General features: G+C 55.8%; 1 protein-coding gene across 3 annotated transcripts; it reads right to left on the reverse strand.

Annotated features, from left to right (window-relative positions):
* Positions 1-661: 661 nt before the first annotated feature.
* Positions 662-15,517, reverse strand: Cpne7 (copine 7). 3 transcript variants are annotated; one of them, XM_074055461.1, is made up of 15 exons: positions 15,207-15,514; positions 13,156-13,338; positions 10,929-11,003; positions 10,697-10,771; positions 9,872-9,955; positions 9,135-9,224; positions 8,838-8,936; positions 8,050-8,136; positions 7,675-7,734; positions 6,721-6,854; positions 6,045-6,099; positions 5,497-5,548; positions 5,298-5,431; positions 1,970-2,206; positions 662-1,327 (listed from the first exon to the last, which is right to left on the reverse strand). In XM_074055461.1, exons 1-15 carry the CDS (start codon positions 15,399-15,401, stop codon positions 1,190-1,192), a joined length of 1,698 nt encoding a protein of 565 aa, XP_073911562.1. In that variant the 5' UTR covers positions 15,402-15,514; the 3' UTR covers positions 662-1,189. The 3 variants fall into 3 exon arrangements, with proteins under 3 accessions (XP_073911562.1, XP_073911563.1, XP_073911564.1); XM_074055462.1 differs by lacking the exon at positions 7,675-7,734 and having other exon boundaries at positions 15,207-15,517; XM_074055463.1 differs by lacking the exons at positions 9,872-9,955; positions 10,697-10,771; positions 10,929-11,003; positions 13,156-13,338; positions 15,207-15,514 and adding an exon at positions 9,475-9,553.
* Between the last annotated feature and the right edge of the window lie 9,482 nt (positions 15,518-24,999).

The raw sequence follows: 24,999 nt of genomic DNA on the forward strand, positions 1-24,999 counted from the left end.
CCAGCGAATGAAAGACCTTCTTCTGGTCTCTCTGTTACCTGCTGCCGTTGGGACCTTAGGACCCTTGACTTCATCCACATGGAACCCAGGACTGCCAGGTCCCTTCGGCCCTGGAACTGGCAGGGGACCAGGTCAGAACAGAGCTGCCACTTAATCTTCCGTGCCTGGGCCCTGCAGTTACAGATGCAAATGGAGGGAACTTTCTCTGGTGTCCTCTCTGTCCCCAAAGAGACCAACATCCATCGGCCCTTCCAGATCATAGCCAGGTTACCATGGCGATGTCTATTATCCCCGGCTTAACAGGAGATGAATCAGGAGCTAAAAATAGCCGAGTGGATGGATGGGTTGATGGGTGGGTGGGCCTGATTCAGTCGGGACAATTTGTTTTTCTCAGACAAAATAATTGAGAGGAAATCACAATTGGAAACCTGCCCCAAGGGGTTTGGGCACGTGGGAGCTGCCTGGCCTCTGGCTCACTGCCCTTTGCACATGGTGGGTCCTCCCTTTTAGAGCACCTGATTGCAGACGGAAGTCACTCAGTGCCCTCTCTGCTCAGCTACTTGAGCAGACCTGGGCTGCTGGGGCCTCAGAACTGGTGTGGGTGACCTGGCAAATCTGGCTCTGGGCCACCAGCACGGGTCCTCTGAGGTAGGAAAGACACTGCAAGGGTCAGGGATACTTTATTAGTCCAGATCCCCACCCACAGACCCCATAGGCCCCAGGGTCACAAATACTGAGGTACAGGGTGGGTGATAAGGTGGGGTAGCCCCAGCTGGGTCAAAGAGGGACTCAAAGGGACAGAGTGTCTAGGCCTAGGTGTCCTCGGTGGCTGGGGTACTGCCCCTTCCCCACAAGGATCCCCAATCCCTCTCTCCATCATTTAGGAGAGGTCCCACTTGAAGGAGCTGCTGACCCCCTTCTGCTGTCTTAGTGACCGCCTTCCTACACCGCCCAGGGTCAAGCACAGGGGACCACTGCTTTGGGTTCCCATAGGGTCTTGACTTCTTCATCTTCTACGTTGGGGGCCAGGCCACCGATCCAGGGCAGCAGGACCACAGGAGGACAAGGGGTGGGGTCTGGGCTGGGGGACGGAAGGCTTCTGGGGGTCTCAAGGGGCTTAGAGGCCCCAGAGGGTGCTGAAGATGGAGACCGTGTGGACACACTGCTCACAGCCTCTCTCCTGCTGTCCTCACGGGGCCGAGCCTGGGCCAGGCCCTCCTGCGTGGGCTGCAAGGCTGCGTGGGGGCAGCTGCTTGTGACTGTAGTACTCCACCACCTGCTTGGGCACCTCAGCCAGCACACACTTGGCCAGCGCCGCAGGGGAGGCCTGGGGGATTGAACAACATGGTGCATCTGAAGGCCCACCTGATCGCTGTTCCCATGTGAGTCACAGCTCCTGGTCTCTTCAGCTTAGGTGACAACCAGGACTAACTGACCTGGTGGTCAGCTGAACTTCGGCTAAGGACAGGAGTCTCGAAGCCCTCAGCAGTCTCAACAACAGCTGACCTGGGTGCCCAGCATCCCCAGGTTATCTGTGCTGGAGTCCCCACCCGCCCCTCTTCCCACTCTCCAAGCACAGCGGGAAGTGGCTGGAGCAGGGGGATAGGGGAAGTGAGGCCACCTCAGTTCAGGTGCCCACTCCCCACTGCCCTGAGGAAACCCGGAGTGTGTGCATGCGTGTGCACGTGTGAGTCCGCTTCATGTGGCCTTACTGTGTCACAAAGGGGCTTGAAAGCAGGCAGGGAAGCTGGGTGCTGGTTGCACAGTAGACCCTCTCTGCTCTCTGTGTTATAGAGAGATTTTTTTGAGCTAAAAGCCCCAGTTTTGGGGGCTGCTCAGGATGGGGAAGGGAGTGACTTGGGAATCATCCAACCAGCAGCTGGACCGTGTCCTCAGCAGGGACACTGGTGGGTGCTCAGAGCAGTGAGCACCTCCCCTGGGCCTGAGCCCGGTCCCTCGAAGCACTCACGTTCTTGAGCTCACGGAAAGGCACGAACTGCACGATGTCTCGGAGAGCTGGCTCGCCCCGCGGCGAGCGCAGGGCACCGTCGTCGCCATCGAGGATCTTCATGTCTGTGAAGTCAGCGTTGCCCACTCCCACAATGATGATGGACATGGGAAGGTGGGAGGCGCGCACAATGGCCTCCCGAGTATCCGACATGTCAGTCACCACTCCGTCCGTGAGGATCAGCAGGATGTAGTATTGCTGGGGGCACAGGGAAGGAGTGGGGCACCCATACCGAGGGCTCCCCAAGCCACACACTCCTCACCACCAGCTGCTGGAGTGGCCCCAGACGTGGGAAGCTCAGCAGCGTCCAGGCTTTTCTGAAATTGTTTCTGCTAAGGCACGTGGGGCTCATAATCCCAATAAATTATGAGGCATTCTCTGCAGTGCGTGTGCTCAGTGCTCCGTCTGCACACTGTCCTGTCATGATCTTGCCTATGACTCACGAAGATACTAGGAAGCCCACCTTTTTCAGATGAGGCAACTAAGCCGTAATTTGAACCTGGGTCCAAGGCCTAAGGAAGAGGAGTCTTTGGGCCCTGCATGGGGCCTCAGACCCTGAAGCCAGGTGCCCTGGCCATGCTGCAAGAAGGTAGGGTAGGACTTTTTAGGGTCAAATAAAAGTCCATTTCCATTGTTGGAAAATCCAAAATCACTCCACAGTTTTACTAAAAACTTGACAACAGAGGATATAAAAAAGAAGAGGAGCTGAGATTGGTGCTGCACACCTATAATTCCAAAACTTGAAAGGCTTGGGCAGGAGTTCCAGGCCAGCACAGGTACATATGGAGAATGAGAAAGGAGGGAGGAAGGGAGGAAGGGAGGAAGGAGGGAAAGAAGGAGAGAAGGAAGGAAGGAAATGGGAAAAGGAGGGAGGAAGGAAAGGAGAGAGGGAGGGAAGAAGGGAGGGAGGTGAGGAAGGAGGGCAAGAAGAAAGAAAAGAAGGAGAGAAGGAAGGAAGGAAGTCCGAGAGGGCGGGAAGAAGAGAGAAAGGTAGGGAGGAGGGAGAGAGGGAGGGAAGGAAAAAAGGAGGAGGAATGTGCCCTGGACTCTAGCAGCCCTCCTCATACCCGTGCTCCTATTCAGAGTGGGCACCCAGCAATAGCATATGGGTCCAGGAAATGAAGAGGGAACAGGCCAATGGCCCTGACCGGCCCTCAGGACTCAGTTCTTACCACTCTACAGACAGCTCTCCTGCTGCCCACCTCATCTCCCCTCTCTGCAGGACCAGAACACTGCAGCTGATTGAACTGCCTGTTTTTTGGGTTGTTTCCTGTCCAGGGCTGGCTCCCGGCATCCATATGAACAGTTCTCCTTGAAGCCCCCTGTCCCTTCCCCTCCAGGCTAGGTCCAACGTTCTAATTTCTCACAGCCTCTGTGCTTCGCCAGTTCTGAACACCTGGCTGTCACCTCTGCTGGCTTTGCTAGAATGCAAGCTTCACAACCATGGAAGGAGACTGGGGGCTAAGGGACCAGCTGCACGGTCCTTGTACCAACCCATTGCTAGCAGAGGGAGACATCACACACGACCTTGGCAGGTAACACTAGGATCGCTGCTGGATGTAGACCTGCTACGGGTTAGGGTCCCCACATTTACAGATAAAACCATGTGTCTAAGACTTGCTTCAAAATAATACAGGAACATGGCAGCTGAATGCAGCCTGGATTCCGGACTGGGTCCTGTGCCAGAAACAACCCTGCTATGGAAATTATGATTGTGACAATTAATGAAATGGGAACACATTCTACATATCGACCCAAGTACTGCATCTATATTAAATTTCCCGGACTGGGAGTGCAGCTCAGTGATGGAGCACTTGCCTAGCATAGGCAAGGCCCTGGGTTCCATTCCCAGCACTGCAAGAAAACAAAAAACAGAAGCAAAGAACCCAGGATGAACTGGCTTGGCTCACATTGCCCATCCTCCCCAGCACAGAGGGCGGGCAGATGCCTGTGGGGCTCTTCCCTTCTGGTGTTGGGAAGGGACAGCCCAACCCTGGGGAGGAGGCTCCAGCAGCCCTCCTCGGCACAGCCCCTGCTCCCAGGCTGGACTTTGGGGGCACCTTGCCCTCCCCGAACCCAGGTATCAGGCAGTTGGGCCACAGGACCTCATACAGCCACAGTCTGGACAGAGTCAGGGTGAGGGGAATATGCAAGACTGAGGACCAACCCAAATCCGAGTAGGTCTTGGGACAGGAGAGGAAGTGGACCCTCAGGGGACTGGGTTCCACTCCTGGCTGGAAAGCTGCACTTCGATACTGCCCAAGACTCAGCCTGCTACAAGTGCAACATGGGGGACTTAAGGGGGAGGCAACAGCAGGCTGCAAGCTGCCCTCACATGGCTCAGAAAGAAAGACAGGAATAGAGGGGAGGGGAGGAGAGAGGAGAGGAGAGGTGAGAAGGAAGAGCAAACTGGCAAGTGTCAATGAAGGAGACCCAGAGAAGGGCGGACCAGAGGTCATGTACTATTTTGCTCAATCTTCATTTGTCTTTTTTTGTTTTATTGTTTTTCTTTGGGGGCGGGGGGAGTGGTACTAGGGTTTGAACTCATGGCTTTGCGTTTTCTAGACAGGCACTTTACCGACTGAACCACGCCTCCAGACCTTCTGTTCACTCTTGTAAGCTATTTTGTTTTGTCTTGTTATTTTCCAAAATGAAGTTAAAGTAACTGGCCAGCTGTGCCATAGCAACACACAGAGCTACACACGCAGAATACAATCCTGAGATGTCTGTTGTGCCAATTAAAGACACATGCAGGCCAGGTGCTGGTGGCTCACGCCTATAATCCTAGTTACTTCAGAGGCTGAAATTTGGAGGATAGTGGTTTGAAGTCAGCCTGGGCAAACAGTTTGCAAGACCCCATATCCAAAATAACCAGAGCAAAATGAACTGGAGGTGTGGTTCAAGCAGTAGAGTATCTGCATTGCAAGCATGAAGCCCTGGGTTCAAACCTTCCCCCACCCAAAAAAAAAAAAGACCTATGAGAACAAAATAACTGTATGCATAAGGAAAGGATAAACAGCAGCATGATCAGGGCCTGACCTTTACGTGATTAATTCAGCCCTGTGATCCAAGATAAAAACTGACCACTTGGGGTTTCCTTCTGATGCTCATCCTGCCCCAGGCCTCTGAACTGGCTATTCCCTCTGCCTGTATCTGGATAACTGCATGGATGCCTCTCTGGCTCCAAGTCCCCACCACACATGCGCGCGCACACACACACACACACACACACACAGCCAGCACTGCTGCCTCTCCAACGATGCACCCAGCACCCACCCCAGGCACCTACAGAGGCCGCTCCCGTGAGCTCCTCAGCTGCTGCCATTCGAGCCACCTTGGAGATGATGGGTGCCACATTGGTGGGACCATAGAGCTGGACCTTGGGCAAGCAGTTCTGGTAGGCCTCCACCACACCCTGGATTCCTGTAGGGGACGGGAGAATAAGGCTGGCCCAGGGCACCCCACCCCAAGCCACCTCCAGCTCTTACCTTCACACTCATCATCCTCAGGGTTGAAATTGATGGCAAAATCATGGGACACCTGGGTGGAGACAGTAGGAACCAGTCAGCTGTCACCCACCTGCCCAGACCCCCATGGTTCCCACCTACTGGGAGATGTCAGTTTATGTCTTCTGGGGGGGTCCCATGTGGAAAGGAAGACAAGGGGAGAGAGAGAGACTAATCCTGGGTCATTGTTTTAGCACCTGAATCCAGCCAAACCTGAAGCGTCTAAGTTACATCAGTCAATTAAAATCCCCCCCACCATTTTCTCTGCTCAGTCAGTTGAATTGTTACTTGCACCTTTCTAATGGTAACATGGAACATATCCCCAGCCCCAATGCCCCACCACAAGTCCTAGAAGGTCAAAGGTCATCTCTGGCAGGAAGGCCAGGATCTCTGCACCCCACTCCACCCCATCTCAATAGGGAATGGTAGCAACCAGGGGTCCTGAACTCAGGATACCTTCTGCCTGGGGAGGTGGGGGGCATGAGAGGCAGATGGGGGTAGGGTTAGGGCCCCAGCCTGGGCTCTCTTACCTCATACTTAGGAGGGATCCTGGCTCCAAACCCCAAAGCGGAAAACCTCTTGTCACTGGAAGAGAGGCAACAGTGATCAGTCAGGACACTGGCTTCCCTCTGATGGGCTGGGCAAACACTGGCCACAACCCAGAACACTAGGGCACTGCTGGCCTAGGCCTAGGCATCACAGCCATGCCACATAGGGGAAACTGAGGCAGCAGCTGGCCCATGTGCACAGGTGGATGACTCTGAGGTGGTCCTGGTCCTGACCTACAGATGCATTCCCAGGGCTCCCTGTCCCAGATGGACTGGCCTCCTACCTGCAGGACCCAGGGCATCTACCCTTCTCACCCAGACTGAGGGAGGGGTCAGGGAGAGGTCTAGCCATGGTGATGAGCTGAATCCAGCCCACCTGGGTTTACACTTGGCCCTCCCTAGTCAAGCACCCCAACCTCCATGACCTCAGTTTGCTGGTCTGTGAAGTGAGTTTGTGTAAGTGGTGAAGGAGAATGTGGTAGGCACTGGCCATGCCAGGACACCACTTCTAACCCAGGCCCCCACAATGGCCAGACTCGATGCTAGGATGGTTAATCAAGGTGTCTGGTTAGTGCACTGTGTACCCTGCTCCTAGCCTGAGCTTGGACAGGCGCCTCCAATAACTAGACAGTTGTGTGACCACCTCAGCAGGCTGTACCTGTCATAGTCTTGACAGACCTCACCGACAGCCACCAGTGCCCTCAGGTACTCGTTGGGCTGATAGGGGTTAATGTGGTGCAGAGAGCAGCTGTTCCGTGGGTCACCGTTGGAAGCTGTGAAGTCAATGGCCACCTGCAAGGGCCAGGGTGCTGGGTACCTGCAACCCCCACTGTGCATGCAAGGAGAATGTGAGCCCAAACTGGGGGCAGGGACCTGGGGCAAAGGCTTGGAGCTGCTGCTCCACCTCCTGGCAGGCCTGGTTGCTCACTGGGGCCACCCCACAGCAAGAAGAGGTCTCCCCAGGACCCTGCCAACCCCTAGGCTTTGTGGATCCCCCGAGGACACCCACCCTGCCCACTGGGAGGGCCAATCAAGCTGAGTTCCCTGAAGAGAGATGTAGCCCGTGGGAGACACTCACTCATCTTTTCTAAGCTTTCTCCACTCCCCTTACCTGGCATGGTCATCTCTGTGCCTCCCACCTGCTGACTGCTCTCAGGGCCACCCTGGCTGTGGCTCTGTTTGCTATGAGTCAGGGTGTCTGTGCATGGACATGTGGCAGCAGAGTCTGCAGTGGCCTCCTTTGCTCATGGTTCTGCCCAAGGCCACGCTGACTGGCCACTGCAGTCCATGATGTGTCCGGTCCCTGGCAGCCAAATGCCCACTCCTGTTTTTTCTCTTTCACTATGGCTTTGTAGAAGGTTGGCCCTGAGTGCCACCTCCCCCCTGGGCTGATCCTGAATGTCTGTGTCCTGTTCCTTGCCTGCATAAAGGGGAGGAGCCCGGGACTGCACATGAAGAGATGGCACCAAGGGGACCTGGCCGCCCTGCTGGAGCATCCCGTGTCCAGCCTCTGTACACCTGCTCTCGGGGCTCCAGTTCTGACCAGGGTGCTGTGGAGGGTGTGGTTGGGCTGGCGACAGGGGCAGCATGGGGGTGGGACCCGTGGACTCACAGTGCAGTGGATCTGGCAGCCACCCATGATATAGTCCAGGAAGGAGTGGACCCTGTGGAGCTTCCAGGCAATGGCGTCAGCAGGGTCCACCTGGGACCCCACCCGCCAGGGAATAGGCCCCGTACAGGGGCCTGTGAGGGTCTGTGAGCCCCACCCCCCTCAGGAAGTCTCCCCCAGTCCTCCTCCCTCCCTTCCTTCCATGCTCTCTTGCTCTTTCCCCATCTCTTTCTCCCCGTGACCTTGCCTGGTCTGTCTCAGCTCCACAACTAGACCCACCAGACCTCAGGGATGGGACCCTTGGGGTCTATCCAACAACACAGAGAGAAGCTGCCCCCGCCCAGCTGATAGAGTTCTTGGAGCAGGACCACACCTCACCTTCAGATCTGCCAGAACCACCACCCCAGAATTCTTGTAATTGCGTTTCTTCTGCTTGTATTTGGTATTCACACAGTCCCACTGGGCCTGGGGACAGGGATAGGCAGAGACCTCACCCAGAGTGGCAGAACAGGACCCTGTCCAAGGGGCCAGGAGACACCTACAAGTCCCAGCCCTGCAGGTAACCTCAGCCCCCAGAAGACTGTTCCCAACAGTGAGTGCAGGGCTCATGGTGCCTGTGGCATGGGGAAAGGTCACCATGGGACTTTGCCGGTCCCGTAGGGGAGCAGCCAGGACACAGTGCAGCACAGACGGGGACCATGTGAGTCACAATATGGGCCAGAGATGGGGCCCAAGTTAGATTCTGCACACAGCATGGCCCTGCAGGACCCCTCTGGAGCCTGCAGATCTCACTGGGGAGCATGAGGATCCAAGAGGCAGGAAGGGGCTTAGAGAAGCCCTATCCTCACAACCACCCGAGCTGTGGGGGGCTAGGCAGACACCGGGAGGGGCTCCTCCTCATCCCCCTACTTCCTGACCACACATGTGCCCTAGTCTCCACGCAGCTCACTCACATGCACATGCAATCCCTCGGATGCTCACTGGTGTGCCCCACTCTGGTGTTTTTCCAACCCTGACCCACCCCTGCTCTGGCCACCTTGGTGGGTCACCATTGCTTTTCATCACTCACTACTAGTCTCTGAGACGTAATAACAAGGGCTGCTCTCCGAGACCCATCAGGACAGGTCAGGACGAGAGGGCAGGGCCCGGACTCGGTGGAGGCTCACCTGGTCCTCTTCGAAGGCCTTCTGCATCTCCGCGAAGGTGGTGGAGAACTCCCCGATGAAGTCATGCTTTCCTCGGGAGTCGTAATCCCAGACCAGGCACTGGGGAGCCCAGGCCCCTCAGCGGCTGCCTCTCTGGGGCCTGGGCCCCTTCTACCCTGGGCCAGGCCACCCCTCACCACCTCGCTCCTTAGTCCCTCCACTGTCCACAAACCCAGACTGCCCCCAAGAGGCCCAAGTGTGGTCCAGAGGGACTGGCTGCCTGGTGGCTGTCTCCCACCCCAGCCCAGGCGCCCCCACCTTCAGAGGCCGCGTCTCCTCGCAGCTGCACAGGGAGTTCAGTGACACCTTGAAGGGCTCCCACACGGGGCTGAGATTATTCTTCACCACCTGTACGGCAAGAGAGGCTGATTCAGGTGGGAGACCTGGGGCCAGAGCCAAGGATCCCTAGGGTCCGTGGACCATAGTCCCTCAGTGACAGTGAGGGACTCAGAGCTCTGGGCTGAGCAGCAGTGAATCAGGCACAGTGGGCCTTATCTGTCTTCACCCCAAGGCAGCACCCAGAGTGGGGGATCCCAGGGGACCAGGAGGCCAGGCTGCCTCAGGCTCCAGGCAGGACCCCGTGGGAGCCCAGAGTCACCTCCAAACACCATTTCCGTGGGAACCACCCTCATAACTTCTGCTACACTCCTGGGCCACCTGGGTTCCTTAAATAGTCTTTTCTTTACTCAGATTAATTTGTCTCAAAAGGAAACGCTCTGTCCCCACCTCTCCACAGTTACTGAAACCCTGTTTCCCCACAGGAAGTAGAAGTCCTAAAAATAATCACGGTGAACTCTAGCTGTGGACAGTGAACCAAGTCCACCTTGCTGCCCTACCCACCGAAAGAGAGTCAGGGGTCTGAGGAGTAAAGACCCCACAGACATAGGGCCAGATGACTCTCTGGCCAGGAGAATGGGGGGAGTAACAGGTCAGGCTCTGAAGCATCTGGGGTCAGTGGGTCTGTGTCTGCCCAGGCCGAGGGGTGGGGTGATCACCTCTGTCCTGTACACCAGCTGCTCACTGCCATCATCATTGACACGGTACAGCTCCAGGAAAGGGTCTGACTTGCTGAAGAGGTCCTGGGTAGCAGAGGGTGTGCTGGCAAGGGGCCCAGACCCGCTTGGGGTTGAGGCTGACTCGGTCACTTCTGGCTGGGTCCCTTCAACACTCCCAGCCTCAATTTTCTCAGACATAAAATGGGGCACACGTGCTCCCTGGGGGGTCCTCAGGGTGACATAGACCTCGTGGTCTCAAGTCTTCCCTGGCCCCCAGTGGGCTCACAGCAACCCCACCCTCTCCCCATGTGTGCCCTTCCTCCTGCTGTGTCTGACCTATGGTCCATACCCACCCAGCCTGGCTTCATTCTCAGTCAGACCCTCCAGGGAAGACCCTTGGAGACGGTACCCATGTGAAATACCAGTGAACCAGGCTCAGATCCAGTTTCTCTATTCCAGATGGTGACAGATGACTACTCCCCTCCCTCACCCCAGCACTAAACAAGGTCATGAGTGACCCTGCAAGAGAAAGCATGAGGATCACAGGTCACACGTGAGACAAAGCTTTCTACCTTTGCCACCCAGGGGGTGATGGGAACGACAGTGACAGGAATAGTGACAGTGATAATGATATGTCTGTGACAATGATGATGACAGTCACCAGACCGTGACTGTGACAGCAGATGCCCAGCGCCATGTGCTCATCACGTCACTTATCTTCCGAGTTCTGCTGTGTAGTTCATGCCAGGGACTGGCGCTGGACAGGGTCTCAGTTTCTCCCAACAGGGCCCAGCCTGCTGAGGGCTTACAGCACCCAGTCCTCACCTTGTCGTCCAGCTTCCTGGCCTGGAAGGAGAGTTCCACGTAGCCGTTGTTCCCAGAGATGTCCTCGGCTATCACCTGGGTGGGCAGAGGCCACAGTGGGACCAGTAGGCTCCAGACCAATGACCCCACCCTCCCGTGCCATTACGGCTGGCCCTGGACTCCTCACGTGACTTTTCCCACCATGGCACCCAGAACCACAGCAAGGAGGGTGGGATGTGACGGCCAGCCTCACCGTGATGGTGGACTTGCCAGCATTCCTGCCAAATTTCAGCAGCAGTGCGCGCGTCATTTTCTTCTGGGCCACAATCTAGAAGCCAGAAAAATTGGGAAGGGATGGAGGAGGCAGGTGACACTCCTGACACCTGCAGTCTTAACTCTGCCATCAGTGGTTCCTTCCCATCCTCTGCCTCAGCTTGGCCTTTCTGACGTCAGGATGAGGCTACCTGACATTCCTGGGTACCTCCTCTCACTTCCACCACCTCCTGAGGCTCCCCACACGGTCAGCAGACTCAAGGTCCCTGAGGCTGAAGTGAGTGTGCACACATCCAGGGGTTCACATTGACTCCTCCAGCCAAGACCTTTCAGGCGCAGCTGGCCTGACTCCACCCTGTGGTCCCCAGGAGAGGACATGTGTGGGTAGTGGATGTGAACGGAGGGCAGGTGGAATGGCTCTGGGGCATTCTGCTTCCCGGACAGCTCCCCCACTGGGCTATGAGCCCCTAACTGGGGTGGAAAAGTTGACACAGGTGCAGGCTACGCACAGTCAGTGTGGAGCAGTGCCCAGAAGTGGGGTTGTGTGGATCCTCCCAGACTATGTATCCTCCCTGAAGAGCCTTGCTGAAGCCCTCACGCCTCCCAAAAGGAGTTCGTGACTTTGTGAGTTCAAGAGCAGATCCATCCACTGGGGGCTGTCTCTCTTCAGACCCAGAAGCCCTCAATCACACAACTGCCACTACAGTGGGGAATCCTGGCAAAGAGGGATGTCAGCTGTGGCATCTGGTCAGTTGACTGAGATGACCGCAGAGCAAGAGGTCTTCGAAGACATGTATTTATACCCATGTCTCCATCCATGTGCCGGTGTACGTCCGTGTGTGTTCATGTACGCGTGTCCTGCCGGGATTGTGGTGTTGTGTAAGTGGAGGTGTCTGTGGTACATCCACAGGTGTGCCCATGGGCATGTGTGGGGTGGGCACCTGGGCGGAGCTGTGATCTGCTGCTTTCTTCAAAGGCTGTGCCCTCCTGCATCTTAGCCCTTGGTCTGTGAAGTGGGGACAGCAGAAGGATCTAACGAAAGCCAGCTCTGACCAGGCAGGGATGGGGATGAGTCACACACACGATGCTGGAAGGAAGAATCAGACCCATGGAGAACAAGCAGTGTGAATCAGTACAGGAGCCTCAGGAGCAGACAAAGCACCGGGCTGGCAAGGGAGCCTATGGGCAGAGGAAACCTGGGAACTGGGGATGGTCAGTGTGTACATTCCCGAGGACTTGTCAACCTCAGTGCCTACAGACGATGCATTTTGTTTTATGTAAATTATCCCTCAATAAAAAGAAGGTCCTATGGCAAGTTGGAAGTGTGTAGCAGAGCCCAGCGCAAGGTGAGTGAGAGTGCTAAGTATGCTGTTACAGGGACAGCAGAGGAGCAAGGGAGAGGACAGTGTCGAGAGAGCAAGTCTTGGCCTGGGATGGGACAGCTCTCCCCACACTCCCACAGGACACTGCAGCCATGATACAGGGAGCCTTTTCTCCTTTTCTTTTCTTTCGGCAGTGCTGATGTGGAAGTCCTCTCCCACTGACCCGCACCCTAAGCTCAGGGACAATTTTCCATGCTGATGTGCAGAGCTCCCTATGTCAAAGAAGAGGAAAAAGCAAGTTGCAGAACAGTGTGTGTGATCCTAGTTTTTCTTTTCTTAAAGAAAAAGATTATATGTTCATTTGCCCCTGTGAAGATACCTATCTGGAGGTAAGGACCTGGTGACTGGGCTGGACGAGGGCAGGAGGGAGACGGGAAGCAGCACGCCTGTTAGAAACAGGAATGTTTCACCTAGTTCAAATTTGCACATTAAGGACTAGAGGAGCAGCTCAAGTGGTAGAGTGCCTGCCTAGGAAGTGTGAAGACTTGAGTTCAAATCCTGGTACCCTCATTAAAAAAACAAACAAGCAAACTTACACATTAAAAACTAATACGGAAATCCAGACCTGGTGGGCACTTCTGTGACGCCAGCACTCATGAGGCTGGGGCAGGAGGAGCCCAAATTTAAAGCTCCCCTGGGATACACAGCAAGACCCTGTCTGAAACAAACTAGTAATGACTTTTTTTTTTTTTAAGAGGAGGAGTCCTGAAGTTGGGCAGAGCCAGGAAGCTCATCCTGCAGGATCCCCAGGCACAGACAGCCGCCTGTGCCATCACTGCCCTCCTGGGTCTCTCAGCCTTCCCCCTCCTGGGGGGGGGTGCCCACCTGCCCCAATGTGCACTCCATGCCCCCCAGGAAGTCATCATCTTGGCAGCTGAGCCCACTGGGTCCATGGGTGTCATACACCTCGAAGCGCAGCTTCTGGATCTCCTCAAAGTAGTAATCAATAGTGAAGACCTTGGAGAACACGGGGTGCAAGCTGCTCTTCACCACCTCGGTTCTGTCCACCTGCAAGTCACATGCTGTGAGCCAACCCACTGGAGGAGCCTCCACCCAGCCTGCCCACTTACCCACCTGGCCCCTGCCCTATCCCCCCCACTCATCTGCTCCCTTCTGTTCTCTTCCACATGCACTGCAGGACTCAGGCTGCCCTAGAGGTCCTTCCCACAGACCCCCAATACCTCCTTCCTGTGAGTAAAGAACACACACACACACACAGTCACAGGTTGCACCTGCTGTGCACCTTCTCAACTCATGCCACATCTGCTCTATTTCCACATCTCAGATGGGGAAACTAGCAGCAGGATCCTGTCCATGGACACTCTGAGTCAGAGACAGAGTCAAAGTCCAACCCTGGGCTGGAGAACCCCAAGGGCAGACCTTTCCTGAGAAGCGATGGGAGTAGAGATCTCCCCACCTGGGGGGACTCATGGTCCACCAGCCTCTCCCACCCAGCTATCTTCCTTCCTTCAATTTGCCCTCCTCAAAGATATGCCCCAGCTGGACAGTAGGTTTCCACAAAAGCACCCAGGATCCCACAGACTCCTGCACCCCAAACCAAGGGTCTGCCTGTGCATCCTCTCAACAGTCAGGCCAAGCAGCAAAGTGCTACTAGGGCCTGGGGTGCAGGACGGGCCTCAGATAGCCTGGACCAGAAGCAATCCCCGAACACCCCATGATAGCTTGAACGCATGGTTCTGAGCAGACCCTTCACCTTCAAGGTCATGACCTGTGAGATTTCTCAGCCTCTGACGTTGGTGGTCCAGAGATGATAGAGTAAATGTGCAGAGCTGGTCCCAGGCTGCATGTGTCACCCCCGTAGTGGGACCCCATGATGTGTTCCCCTCCACTGCCTGGGTCTTGCCCTGCCACCTCCCCTAGGTTCCCTGGCCCCTACTGCAGCCACAGTGTCCCCCTGCCACCTCCATGCTGGCCCCTCTTCCCTGCACTCCCTTCTAGCTGGTACACTGCCAAAAGGCCACGGTGTGCACTGGAGCATGGGGAGACCCCGCTGCCCAGGGGAAGCACTCCTGCCTGGGTTTGACAGGATCAAGCTTCCTCTTGCCCTCCAGGGAGGTGCACCTGCTTCTCACTCTTCCATGAAGCCATGAGAGATGGTGTCTGAGAAACTGTTTTGTGCAGCTCAGAGCACAGGGCGCCATCACCAAGACCCACCTGGACTAGGGTCTGGGGGGGTGACGAGGGGCAGTGGACTGCAAGGAGGCTCCACTCTCCTGGCCTCCCCAGGTCCAGAGCATGTCAGGGTGCAGAGACAGGCGCCCAGAGCTGGGTCTGCAGAGTGCACCAATGGGGCCCTTGCAGTCCCCAATCCCGGCCACATGCGGGTAAGGGGTACTACTCCAGACCCAGGAGGAGGAGCAAGGTGACAAGCTGGGGAACTGTCCAGCTGACCTTAGAGTATGTCCCCTTATGGTAGCACCCTAGCCCTGGTTAGCCAAGCTCTGTTGTCCACAGTTTGACCATCTAGCAGCTGAACCCCACCCGGCCCCTTGCTCCAGGTGCCTCTGCCTCTTGGGTGAGGAGGCAACAGAAGCTAGAGCTCCAGGTGGCTATGCAGGCTGACACAGGGACTCTGCGACCCCAATCAGAAGAGATCGGGCGCGTTCAGGGTAGTATGGCCGTAGGCTGGGACCCCAATCAGACCCTGAGTCCCTTACCCACACCTCAAGCCCACCGTTCACTCTGGCACTAAGACCCCCACCTGGGACCCTACTCCTGGCCACGGTGTCTTCCTGGACTCCTGTCTCTATGCCCCTCCCCACAGCTTCTGGGCACCCCCGTCTCTGAACCTAGGAGCCCTACCGGTCCCAGCCCGGGCCGCCTCTGCCGGACCCACGCCCCACACGTCGCCCTACCTGCACCCACTCGCCGTGCGCCTGCTGCAGCAGCACCACGCTGGGGTCGGACTTGGTCAGCGGGTCGCGGTCCAGCAGGTGCCGGCAGCTGAGCCGCAGCTCCACCTTCGAGGCGCAGGGCGCGGGCACCACGCCGGGGGCCGGCGCCGCGCGCTCCGAGCCCGCGCTCGTGCCGCCGTGCCGCACTCCGTCCATCCGTCCGTCCGTCCGTCGGTCCCACCCGCGGGGCGCAGAGACCGCTGCCCCGCGATCCGCGCCGCTGCGGCGCCCGGGAAATGGTGGCCAGGCCAGGCGTGGCCGCGCTTCCCGCACGCCTGCCGGGAGCGGGCACACGTGGCTCGGGCGGCCGCCACCGCGCGGGGACTGCGAGGCGGGGACGCGGCGGGGGAGGGGAAGAGGGGCAGTGGAAGGGCAGGGCAGAGGGGCAGCGGATGGACGGCAGAGTGGGCGGAGGGTAGAGGGGACTGAGCAGTCGGGGGAGAAGGGGCAGCGCGGGCCGCGGCCGGGCGCGGTGGCCGAGGAGCGCAACCCCCTTGCAGCCAGCCGACTCGGACCCCCGGGAGCCCCTGGCCGGCAGGGTCATTATCCCCGCACGACCTGGGCACCGAGCTGCCCCTGGGAGAGGCAAGGGGGCAAGCGACCCCAGCTTTGCATCAAATCCCTGCGCCCCTCCTGGGAACTCCAGATCCGGTGACTCACCACCTGAATCAACAGGCATTTAGTGGGCGCCTAGTGTATGTCCGACCCCGCGCTCGAGGCAGGAAGGAGGCCCTCACCACAGAACTTGTAGTCTAGGGGTGGGGAGAGCTCCTGGCCAGCCTCGGGGTGCCTGGCTGAGGGTCAGAGTCCCATTCTTGGGAACCACCAGGGGCTCTGTCCATATCTGTCCTCCAGGCCCGGGGAAGCAGGCCTGGGCTCACCCGGCCCTAAGTTTTACCCCTACTCTCCCTGCTTCCCTCCACCTCCCCCCGCACCAAAGTCGGTAGTGGCAGAAGCAGCAGCTAGGAAGAGGTGTTGGCCAAGGCAGAGATCACCTCCCAGCCCATTCTTTTTGCCAAGTTCTGCCTAAAAATAGGGCAAAGACCTGGCCCAAAGCCATAGGGGTAAGGGTTGGGAAACCGTGAAAGAGTGGGTGGGGCTAAGGGGAAGGGGAGGGGAAGACCAGGAGAGCTCAGAGATGAGCCTCAGCATCCAGGACTCCGGAAGAAGACGGTGGGTTCAGAGGGACCGCTGACACCAGGGTGGGAATGCTCAGGACTGCTGGAAGGAATCACCTGGCAGCCTCAGCGTCCCTGGTGTGGGCTGCGGGATGGCTCCCCCAGTGCTCCCATGGTTTTGTTTTGTTTTTTTGTGGAAGTGAGGTTTGAAGTAAGGGCTTCCCACTTGCAAAGCAGTGCACTCACAAAGCAGGTGCTCTATGGCTTGAGCCACTCCACCGGCCCTTTTTGTGTTGAGCAGCTGGGTTCCAACCCACTGCTCTGGTTATTTTGGAGATGGGTTCTCAAGAACTATTTGCCATGGTCAGGCACCAGAGGCGGCTCACACCTGTAATCCTAGCTACTCAGGAGGAAGAGATTAGGAAGATCAAGGTTCAAAGCCACCCTGGGGAAATAATTCACAAGACTCCCACAGAAACCCATCACAGAAAAGGGCTCAAGGTGTAGGCCCTGAGTTAAAAGTTCAAACCCCAGTACTGAAAAAACAAAAACAGAACAACAACAACAAAAAACAACCTATTTACCAGGGTTGGCCTTAAATCTTGATCCTCCCGATCTCAGCCTCCTAAGTAGCTAGGATTATAGGCATGAGCTACTGGCACCCAGTATCCACCATGTTTTTGAAGAAAAGCCTTGCTGCAAGCTGAGTGTGGGGACTCCATGACCTCTCCTCGCTGGGTCAGGATGCAGGGAGGGCTGTGAGGCCCACCTGTTGACCTCCCAATGCTGCTCTGTGTCACCCCTTTCTGAAGCTGGTCCAGGTCAGAATGATTCTCTCTGTGGAAACCATCCCTGGCCACTCTGAGTCTCCAAGCCCTGCAGTCCAGCTTCCAGTCCAGCTTCCCAGGGCTGGAGGGAGCCATCCCCAGCTGCTTGTGAAGTGTGGTCGTGGCTGTCAGTTCTCAGAGACCCAGGCCCTCCCAGAATCATCTTAGCCTTTCAGCACTTCCAAGGGGGGGAGGGGGAGGGCAGAGAAGAATCTGGGCAAGAGGCCAGGCTGGGAGTGGCCTGGGAGTGCAGGACCCTCAACTCTCATTAGGCCCCTAGTGTCCCCAGCAGGCTCCAAGGCCACCAGCCCCTTGGGCACTTTACATTGGACCAGACAGACTCCCTGCCTTGACCACCTGAAAGCTCTCTCAGCACCAAGGCCACTCTGCCTCTGGCCCATACTTGCTTTGTGAACGCTGGATGGTGCTAAGCTGTGAATCCCACAGCAGACACATCGTACGGGTGAGGGAAGGTGCTGTCAACAAACCCAGCAGCTGACCCAAGGTCACCTGTCTCTTCTGAGAGACATAGGACTTAACCATGGACTCCACTCCACTCTTAACAGCCACAAGGCACAGCCAAGTGACAAAGGACAGATGACTTTTCCCCAGCAGGAGAAAGAAAGGAAGGAAAAGTGAAGGAGCTCTGTGTTTGAGCTCTGAGCCCAGAGCTTATCATCGACCCCTGGGACTGGCTGCAGCACTAATGGAAGGAAACCACAGAAGACCAGCATGTCATGCAGCCCTGCTCGGTCAGTGCCATCTTCCTGGTTCCACCTGCCCCTCCTTGCTGCCAGGCCAGTAGCTGAGGGCCAGGGAGGGCTGGATGGAGCTGGCCAGCCCTGAACTCCAGGCGGCTCCACTCCCAGCTCCTGGGCCAGACACAGGAAATGAGGCTTCCCTCTTCATATGTATTTTGTTATTGTCATGCAGGAAATATAAAATAACACATTAGTGCTGAAAGATTAGAAAATGCAGATAAGCAAGTGAAAATAAAAATCTCAGCACCCAGATTTGCAGATTCATTACAGGCAAGTGTTCTCATTCTTGGGTTTTTTGGTTTTTGGCAGTACTGGGGTTTGAACTTAGGGCTTCACACTTGCTAGGCAGGTGCTCCTCCACCACACGAGCCACTCCACCAGCCACTTTTTGTATTGGGTCACTATTTGCTGGGGCTGGCTTTAAACTGTGATTGTCCTGATCTCTGCCTTCCGAGGCTCGAACCACCTACCTGAATTCAATAGATGGTTTTTGTTTGTGGTTCCGGGGAAGGAACCCCGGGCCTTTCCCATGCTAGATAAGCGTTGAGCCCCACCCCAGCCCGGTACCCACGAAACACGAACCAAGGTCACTGGACTTACTATGTCTGTTCTGCCGCCCGTGTTTTGTTGTTTTGTTTTGTCTTTTTTTTTTTTTTCCTGACAATAGCTCTGAAGGGTTTTCCTGAGAGACCAGCTGATTGAATCATCTGTCCTAATGTATGACCGACTATTTAGATGCTTCCTGGTTATCATCCAGGACTGGGGAACTTACTTTCCAGGCTCTCTACAAGCACAGACTCCTCCCCCTGGCCAACTCCTACTTATTCCTCACAGCCCAGGTCAGTCTGCCCCACCACCCAAGGATCCTCTCTGGGCTCTGGGTCCACAGATCCACAGCACCGGTCCTACTGTCTGGAGCTATGTGCCCATGGCAACGTCCACAGCCAGACCAGGAGTTCACCGGGGCCTGAAATAGCTCTCAGATGGTTCCCTGCCAGGGTCTGAGCCAACAAACACTAGACAAATGAGTGAAGGTGTGAGTCAGGAAAGGTTGCTGAGCCAACCTCAAAGGCTACTTCCTGGCCCCATTTGCCTGTGATGTCATTGCCATCCTATAAGGGTGGCCCGTCCTCTAGTTCCCTCACACCAGCCACAGGCTGGACCTCATAGGGTCTCAGAAAGTCTCAGACCCCCATCCCAGACCTGTACCCCATTGTCTCAGGAGCTATCTTGGATCCTGTGCTCACCGCCCACATTCCGGGAACCCAGCACTCCTTCCCAGCCTGGAGCCAGTGTCCATAGCCTGTGACTTCCGTCCGCCTGTCCTCCTGACTACACAGTTGGTGCAGTCTGTGCCCAACTGCACGGTTGTGGGTTGCTCAGCAACCACCCAGAAGGCCAGGCCCTCGGACTGGAGCAGCTGTGCCAAGAGCATTTGCCTGTACCACGCCCTTCCCCAGACCCGAGTCTCCTACCTGGCCCTCCTCCTTCAGGCCCACACCATGGCGTCTGTGTCCCTCACTGCAGGATATGTAGGTTTTATCTGACCCATTACCATAGCCTGACCAACCTGCGGGTCTGAACCCAGTCCTATCCCTAGCATGTGGCCTTGAGCAGAGCTATGTGATGCCTGTGTCCCCACAACATGGCCCCTGCAAGCCGACTGAAGTGGGAAGCTGCCAAGAACCTCATCCGGTCTCCTTTTCTGCCCAGAGATACCACCCCCACCCCGCCTGCGGGAGGTCATCTCCCAGGCCCCTTGAATCTGTAGGAACTGCAGTGGTGGGTAGTAATGGGGCTTTGAAAAGGGAACAAGACTACACATCTGGCTGGGTGCTCCTTTTTGTAACCTGTTGGCCAACCTGCCGTCTCCGTTTATAGAACATCTGAACTTGTCTGCAGTGTTGTTTTCCTCAGGATCTGACGTCCATCTTTCTTTAAAATTCCAGGCTGGAGGCTGTGACAACACACCCTGTAGGACCTGGGCAGGTCTGGGATCCCCTCTCAGAGCCCCGGGGACTGGCGACAGAGCCTCCCTCCTCCGGTATACTTGCCCAAACTGGAGCAGTGTCCAACACAGGCTCGGGCGCACCGGAGATTCAGACCCACACACAGACACACCGGGGCACGCTGAGTCTCACTCAGACATTGGCCCCCTGGGGCAACATCTCATCTAGCTGACGACCCCTTCTCCTAGCCCATCCTCTCATGCTGCCATGACCCTTCTTCTCTGAGGGGCAAAGCGCATGTCAGCAGCACCTCCCACACTCAACCCTGGACTTTTCTCCCTTCCTGCCCCAGGGGCCTGCTGACCTTCCTCTTCAGACTGCTGAGAGTTAGGCATCCCATGTGCCAGCAGTGGTCCAGGCCCACAGCCACCTCCTGGGCCTTTTGCCCCTGGAAGACCCCACCTGCAAACGTGTGTGGTTCCCCATTGCCCCCACTACCCCTCTGGACCTCACTGCCCCCTCCCGGGCCATGTCCCCTGTCCCTATGGTTTGGATATTGGGTGTTGCCTGGGCACTGTTGGGAGGTGGTGGAGCTTTAGGAGGTGGGCCTGTGGAACCCCACTATCCACTCTCTGTGCTTCCAGACTTGAGGTGTGAGCACTGGCCCTGACACAGGCTCACACAGTCAGGCAACCCCTCTGCCATATTCCCAAACCAATGGAGTTGCAGTCTTGGATTTGAGCCTCCAGAACTGCAGCAGGTAACCCTGTCTTCACTCTGTGCTGTCAGGATTTCATTACAGTTGACTCTGTGTCCTGACTGACACAGAGGGGTGATCATCCTTAAGTTTCTAACATTCAGGTGGATGGCTGGAGTCCAGGCTGAGCCCACCTTCAGAAACCACTGGGCCTAGGATGTCCAAGCACACCCGGCCAGCAGGGTGCAAGTTGGGCGAGGGCCAGGGCAACAGAGCAGCAGACACCCAAGGTCAGCCCACCTGTGCCCTCTGGTGGCAGCTGAGAGACATTGGCTTCTACATCTGAGCACCTGGCTCCTGTACACTGGTTCTGTCTTTGCACAATACCATCCCCCCACCCCAGCTTTTCCGTGCAGAGGCCTCAAGGGTCCCCCCACCCCAGACCAGCTGAGGCCTCACAGCACATTCATGACATGTGGGGACTGTGTAGTGGCCAGCAATGGGCTACGAGCCTGACCCGGCAGGGCTGCTTCCTCAGTCTGCAGGAGGCTGAGTAGGAGTAGAAGACAAGGCCGTATGGAGGAAAAGGTCGCGCTCACTTTGAAGAATCACAGGCTTTGTGCTGTGGGGAAGCAACTGTGGCGTATTAGCCGCTGCTGTGTAACAAATTCCCCGCAACACAGCCGCTGACGCCACAGACATTTACCATCGCGCAGGAACTGTGTGTCAGGAGCCTGTGGGCTCGCGCGTGGGTCCCTCCAGATGTGGTGGGAGAAGATCTGCTTCCAGGATTCTCCCCTGGTCAAGGGCCTCAGGGCTGCTCCCAAGACCCAGTGGGCTTCCCCAGGTGACACAAGAGAGAGGGGGGAGGAGAGGGAGAGAGAAAGGGAGCGAGGACAGCAGGAAGAGGAAGGTGGAGGGAGAGGGAGGATGGAAGAGGAGGAGGGAGAGATAGAGCCCTGGACAACAGCCTGCCATTGCCTTTGCAGTCTTCCACGGGAAGCTGCTTGTCTGGCCTCCTGTGGAAGAGGGGTTCTCACAAGGGTAGGAGTATGGCAGGTTGGACCACTGGGGTTCAGACCAGTGGCTGCCAGCCCCAGGCTGGGGAAGAAGTAGGGAGATCCGGATCCTCTGGTGGCAATGGCAGCATGGACCAAGGTGGCAGGCAGGACCATGTAGGGACAGCGTGCCCAGGTGGGTCCTGACTGATGGACGTCACGGTTTATTCTCGCTTGACTCATCTGGGGCTTTGATGATATTCTTGGCAAGAGTGGCTGGGACGAGGCTCGGACATTTCCCTCCACTCTTTGGTGCCTTTCTTCAGTAACCTAGTTTTGCCTCCCCCTCCCTGGGAAGCACCTTGTTCTGGGGAACTCTCCAGAAGGCAAGGACCTATCAGGCTTGGCTACATTCTGTTTCCCCAGCTATGTTGCTGGCAGTATGTCTGTTCTGCAGATGTGGAAACTGAAGGCTAAAAAGGAGAAGGGGGTTGGCAGAGGCCCCAGCTGCAAGGGGCAGATTGGTACCTTCTCCCAAAGGACTGAGCACTGAGTGATCTCTAGACTGCAGGCACGATTGTTCCCCAGACCCCCAAACTACAGGTTCTGCAGGTGGGTCCCCTAGACTGTGTGGTGGCCAGGCTCTGAGCCTTTCCCAGGAAGGGGGTTTGGAGAAGGCTGTGCAGTGACAGCCCCAGGAGAATCCGAGGCCCTAGCTCACCAAGATCTCCCAGGGTTCATGAGACCATCTGCAGGAGAGGGAGGAGCTGCTCAGGCCCTGAGCAGGCTTCTTTTTGTTGTTGTTGTTGTTTTGCAGTGCTGGGATTTGAACTCAGGGCCTACACATGGAGCCACTCCACCAGCCCTTTTCTGTGATGGGTTTTTTCGAGATAGGTTCTTTCGAACTATTTGCCTGGGCTGGCTTCGAACCACAATCCTCCTGATCTCTGCCTTCCACTGGCACCCGGCCAGGCTTCTTATTTTCATTAACTACCCTCAGCAACCTGTGAGGCAGACATGCACCTGTGTCTAGGGTGGAAACTCCACGAAGTCAAGAGAGATGCACAGCTTTTTGTCCTTTAGAGTTCAGAGCTGGCCTGAACTCTGCCTGGCACACAGCAGACTCCAAATGCCTGCTCTCTCTTCCTCTACCTGTTGTCATGTTGCCCCTCCATGTCTACCTGACTTCCTGTGAATCAGTTTCTGCTGTGCTGGTGTGAGAGTCACTTGTCCTAACAGATGGCTGAGCCAGTGCTGGGTCAGTGCCTCAGGTGTCATCAGGTCTTGTTCTAAGCAACCAAAAATGATTATGGCTGACTGAGCACAAGATGAGGACACTGGGGACTTCCTGTACTGGGAGGCTATGGTGAGGATGGGCCCTGGACACAGTTCCCACCCAGGACAGAGGATGGCCCTTGCTGCCCACTGTGCTTCACAGTGTGGGACTGGTGGAGACTGGGGTCGCATGGCCATGCCTTGTCCCAGGGAGTCTGGGAGAGTTGGAAGTGGCCCGTGGCTTTTTCAGAGGGAACGGCTCTACCGCTCACCAAGGTTCTAAAGAAAATTCCCCAACAGAGGGTTCTGAGGCTGGAAAGCCAGACATGACCGGCATGCACTCAGAACCCAGTCCGTCAGTCTGGGAGTCAGTCAGTCTATCCTGACTCCCAAAAGAAACACTCTGCCCCTTTCCCATGCAACTCCTGGAATATAAGAAGACTCACATGAAAATCAGAAAACCGATCATGGTTATTCATGTCTGTAATCCCAGCTCTCAGGAAGCTGAGGCAGGAGGATCTCAAGTTCTAGCCCTACCTGGACTTCATGATGAGATCCTGTCCCAAAAAGCGGGGTGGGGGAGGAAAATAGCAAAGAGGGAGTGGTGGGGAATCAATATATGATACAAGGTAAAGTTGCCTTAACGTACAAGGAGCTGCTAAAATTCAAGAAAAGGATGAACGTGGCAATACAGTGCAACAGGTGGATGGTGAAGACGCTGTGGCAAGGCCTGGCTTCAGGGTCAGACAAATGCAAATTAAAGCAGCAGCACTTCCAGGTTTCCTTCCTGCAGAAGACTGTGCAAATAAAGTGCCATCTGTCCCTTCAGGGTGGGTTGAGGCTCACCCAGGTGAACTGGAAGTGCAGGGCACGCGGGGGCTCAGTGTGGCCCTATCTGTTTTTATAAAAACATGACAGGTGCCAATGGCTCACGCCTGTAATCCTAGCTACTCAGAAAGCAGAGATCAGGAAGATCGTGGTTCAAAGCCAGCCTGGGCAAATAGTTCACGAGACCCTTCTTGAAAAAACCCTTCACAAAAAAGGGCTGGTGGAGTGGCTCAAGGTGTAAGTCCTGAGTTCAAGTTCCGGTACCACAAAAATAAATAAATAAATAACAAGGCCAGCCATTTGTGCTGGGGTGTGGTTATGAGCACCATTTCTGGGGAGAGCGGAAGCTGTGGGGCTGCTCTTCCATCCCACGCTTCTTTCTTCCATATAATGGACTATCATGGCCTATGGTTCTCCTATAGCCTTTATTTATTTATTTCATGGTGCTGAGGATCAAACCCAGTGCCTTACAAATGCTAGGCAAAGCTCCATCACAGAACCAGCTCAGTGACTCACACCTGTAATCCCAGCTATTCAGGAGATGGATATCAAAAAGTTAGTGAGAGCCTGATGGCTCACACCTGTAATCTAGCTACTTGGGAGGATTTCAGTTACAGGGCAGCCTAAGCAAGTGAGAGACCCCATCTCCAAAATAACCAGAGCAAAATGGACTGGAGGTTCGGCTCAAAGAATAGAGCACCTGCTCTGCAAGTGTGAAGCCTTTGACTTCAAACCCCAGTCCAATCCCCCCGCCAAAAAAAAGCGCAACCCTATCTCAACAAATAAACTGGGCATGGTGGTTTGCAACCGAAATCCCAGCTAGGCAGGAGGGATAGGTTAGGAGGGTAGTGGCCCAAGGCTGGCTGTGGGCAAAAAGTGAGACCTTGTCTGAAAAATAACTAAAGTAAAAAGGGCTGGGGTATGACACAAGTAGTAGCATGAGGGCTGGGATTATAGGCACCTGCCACATGCCTCGCTAATTCTTCCTTTTTAAGTGACTGCAGTTATATATATGTTCAACAAAGCAACTACAGGGTAACCAGATTCAAACTAAAGTTCTGCTTGGATAGGCAACAGTCACAGAGCTGCACACTTCCCCTCCAAGTTCAAAACTACAGCATATATAATTTCAAAATAATCTAAAAGGAAAAAAGCCTGGGAAATTAAAATTCATAATGTCTATCAATAGTTAGAAAAATAATAAACTGAGAAAAAATATTTACAGCTCCTGTTAGGCCAGAGCTGATCATCTGAAAATGGGCAAAGAGCCTAAGTCTTAAAACAAGGTGCTCAACCCCCGC

This window comes from Castor canadensis, chromosome 15 (genome assembly GCF_047511655.1).
Source record: "Castor canadensis chromosome 15, mCasCan1.hap1v2, whole genome shotgun sequence".
Classification (NCBI taxonomy): Eukaryota; Metazoa; Chordata; class Mammalia; order Rodentia; family Castoridae; genus Castor; species Castor canadensis.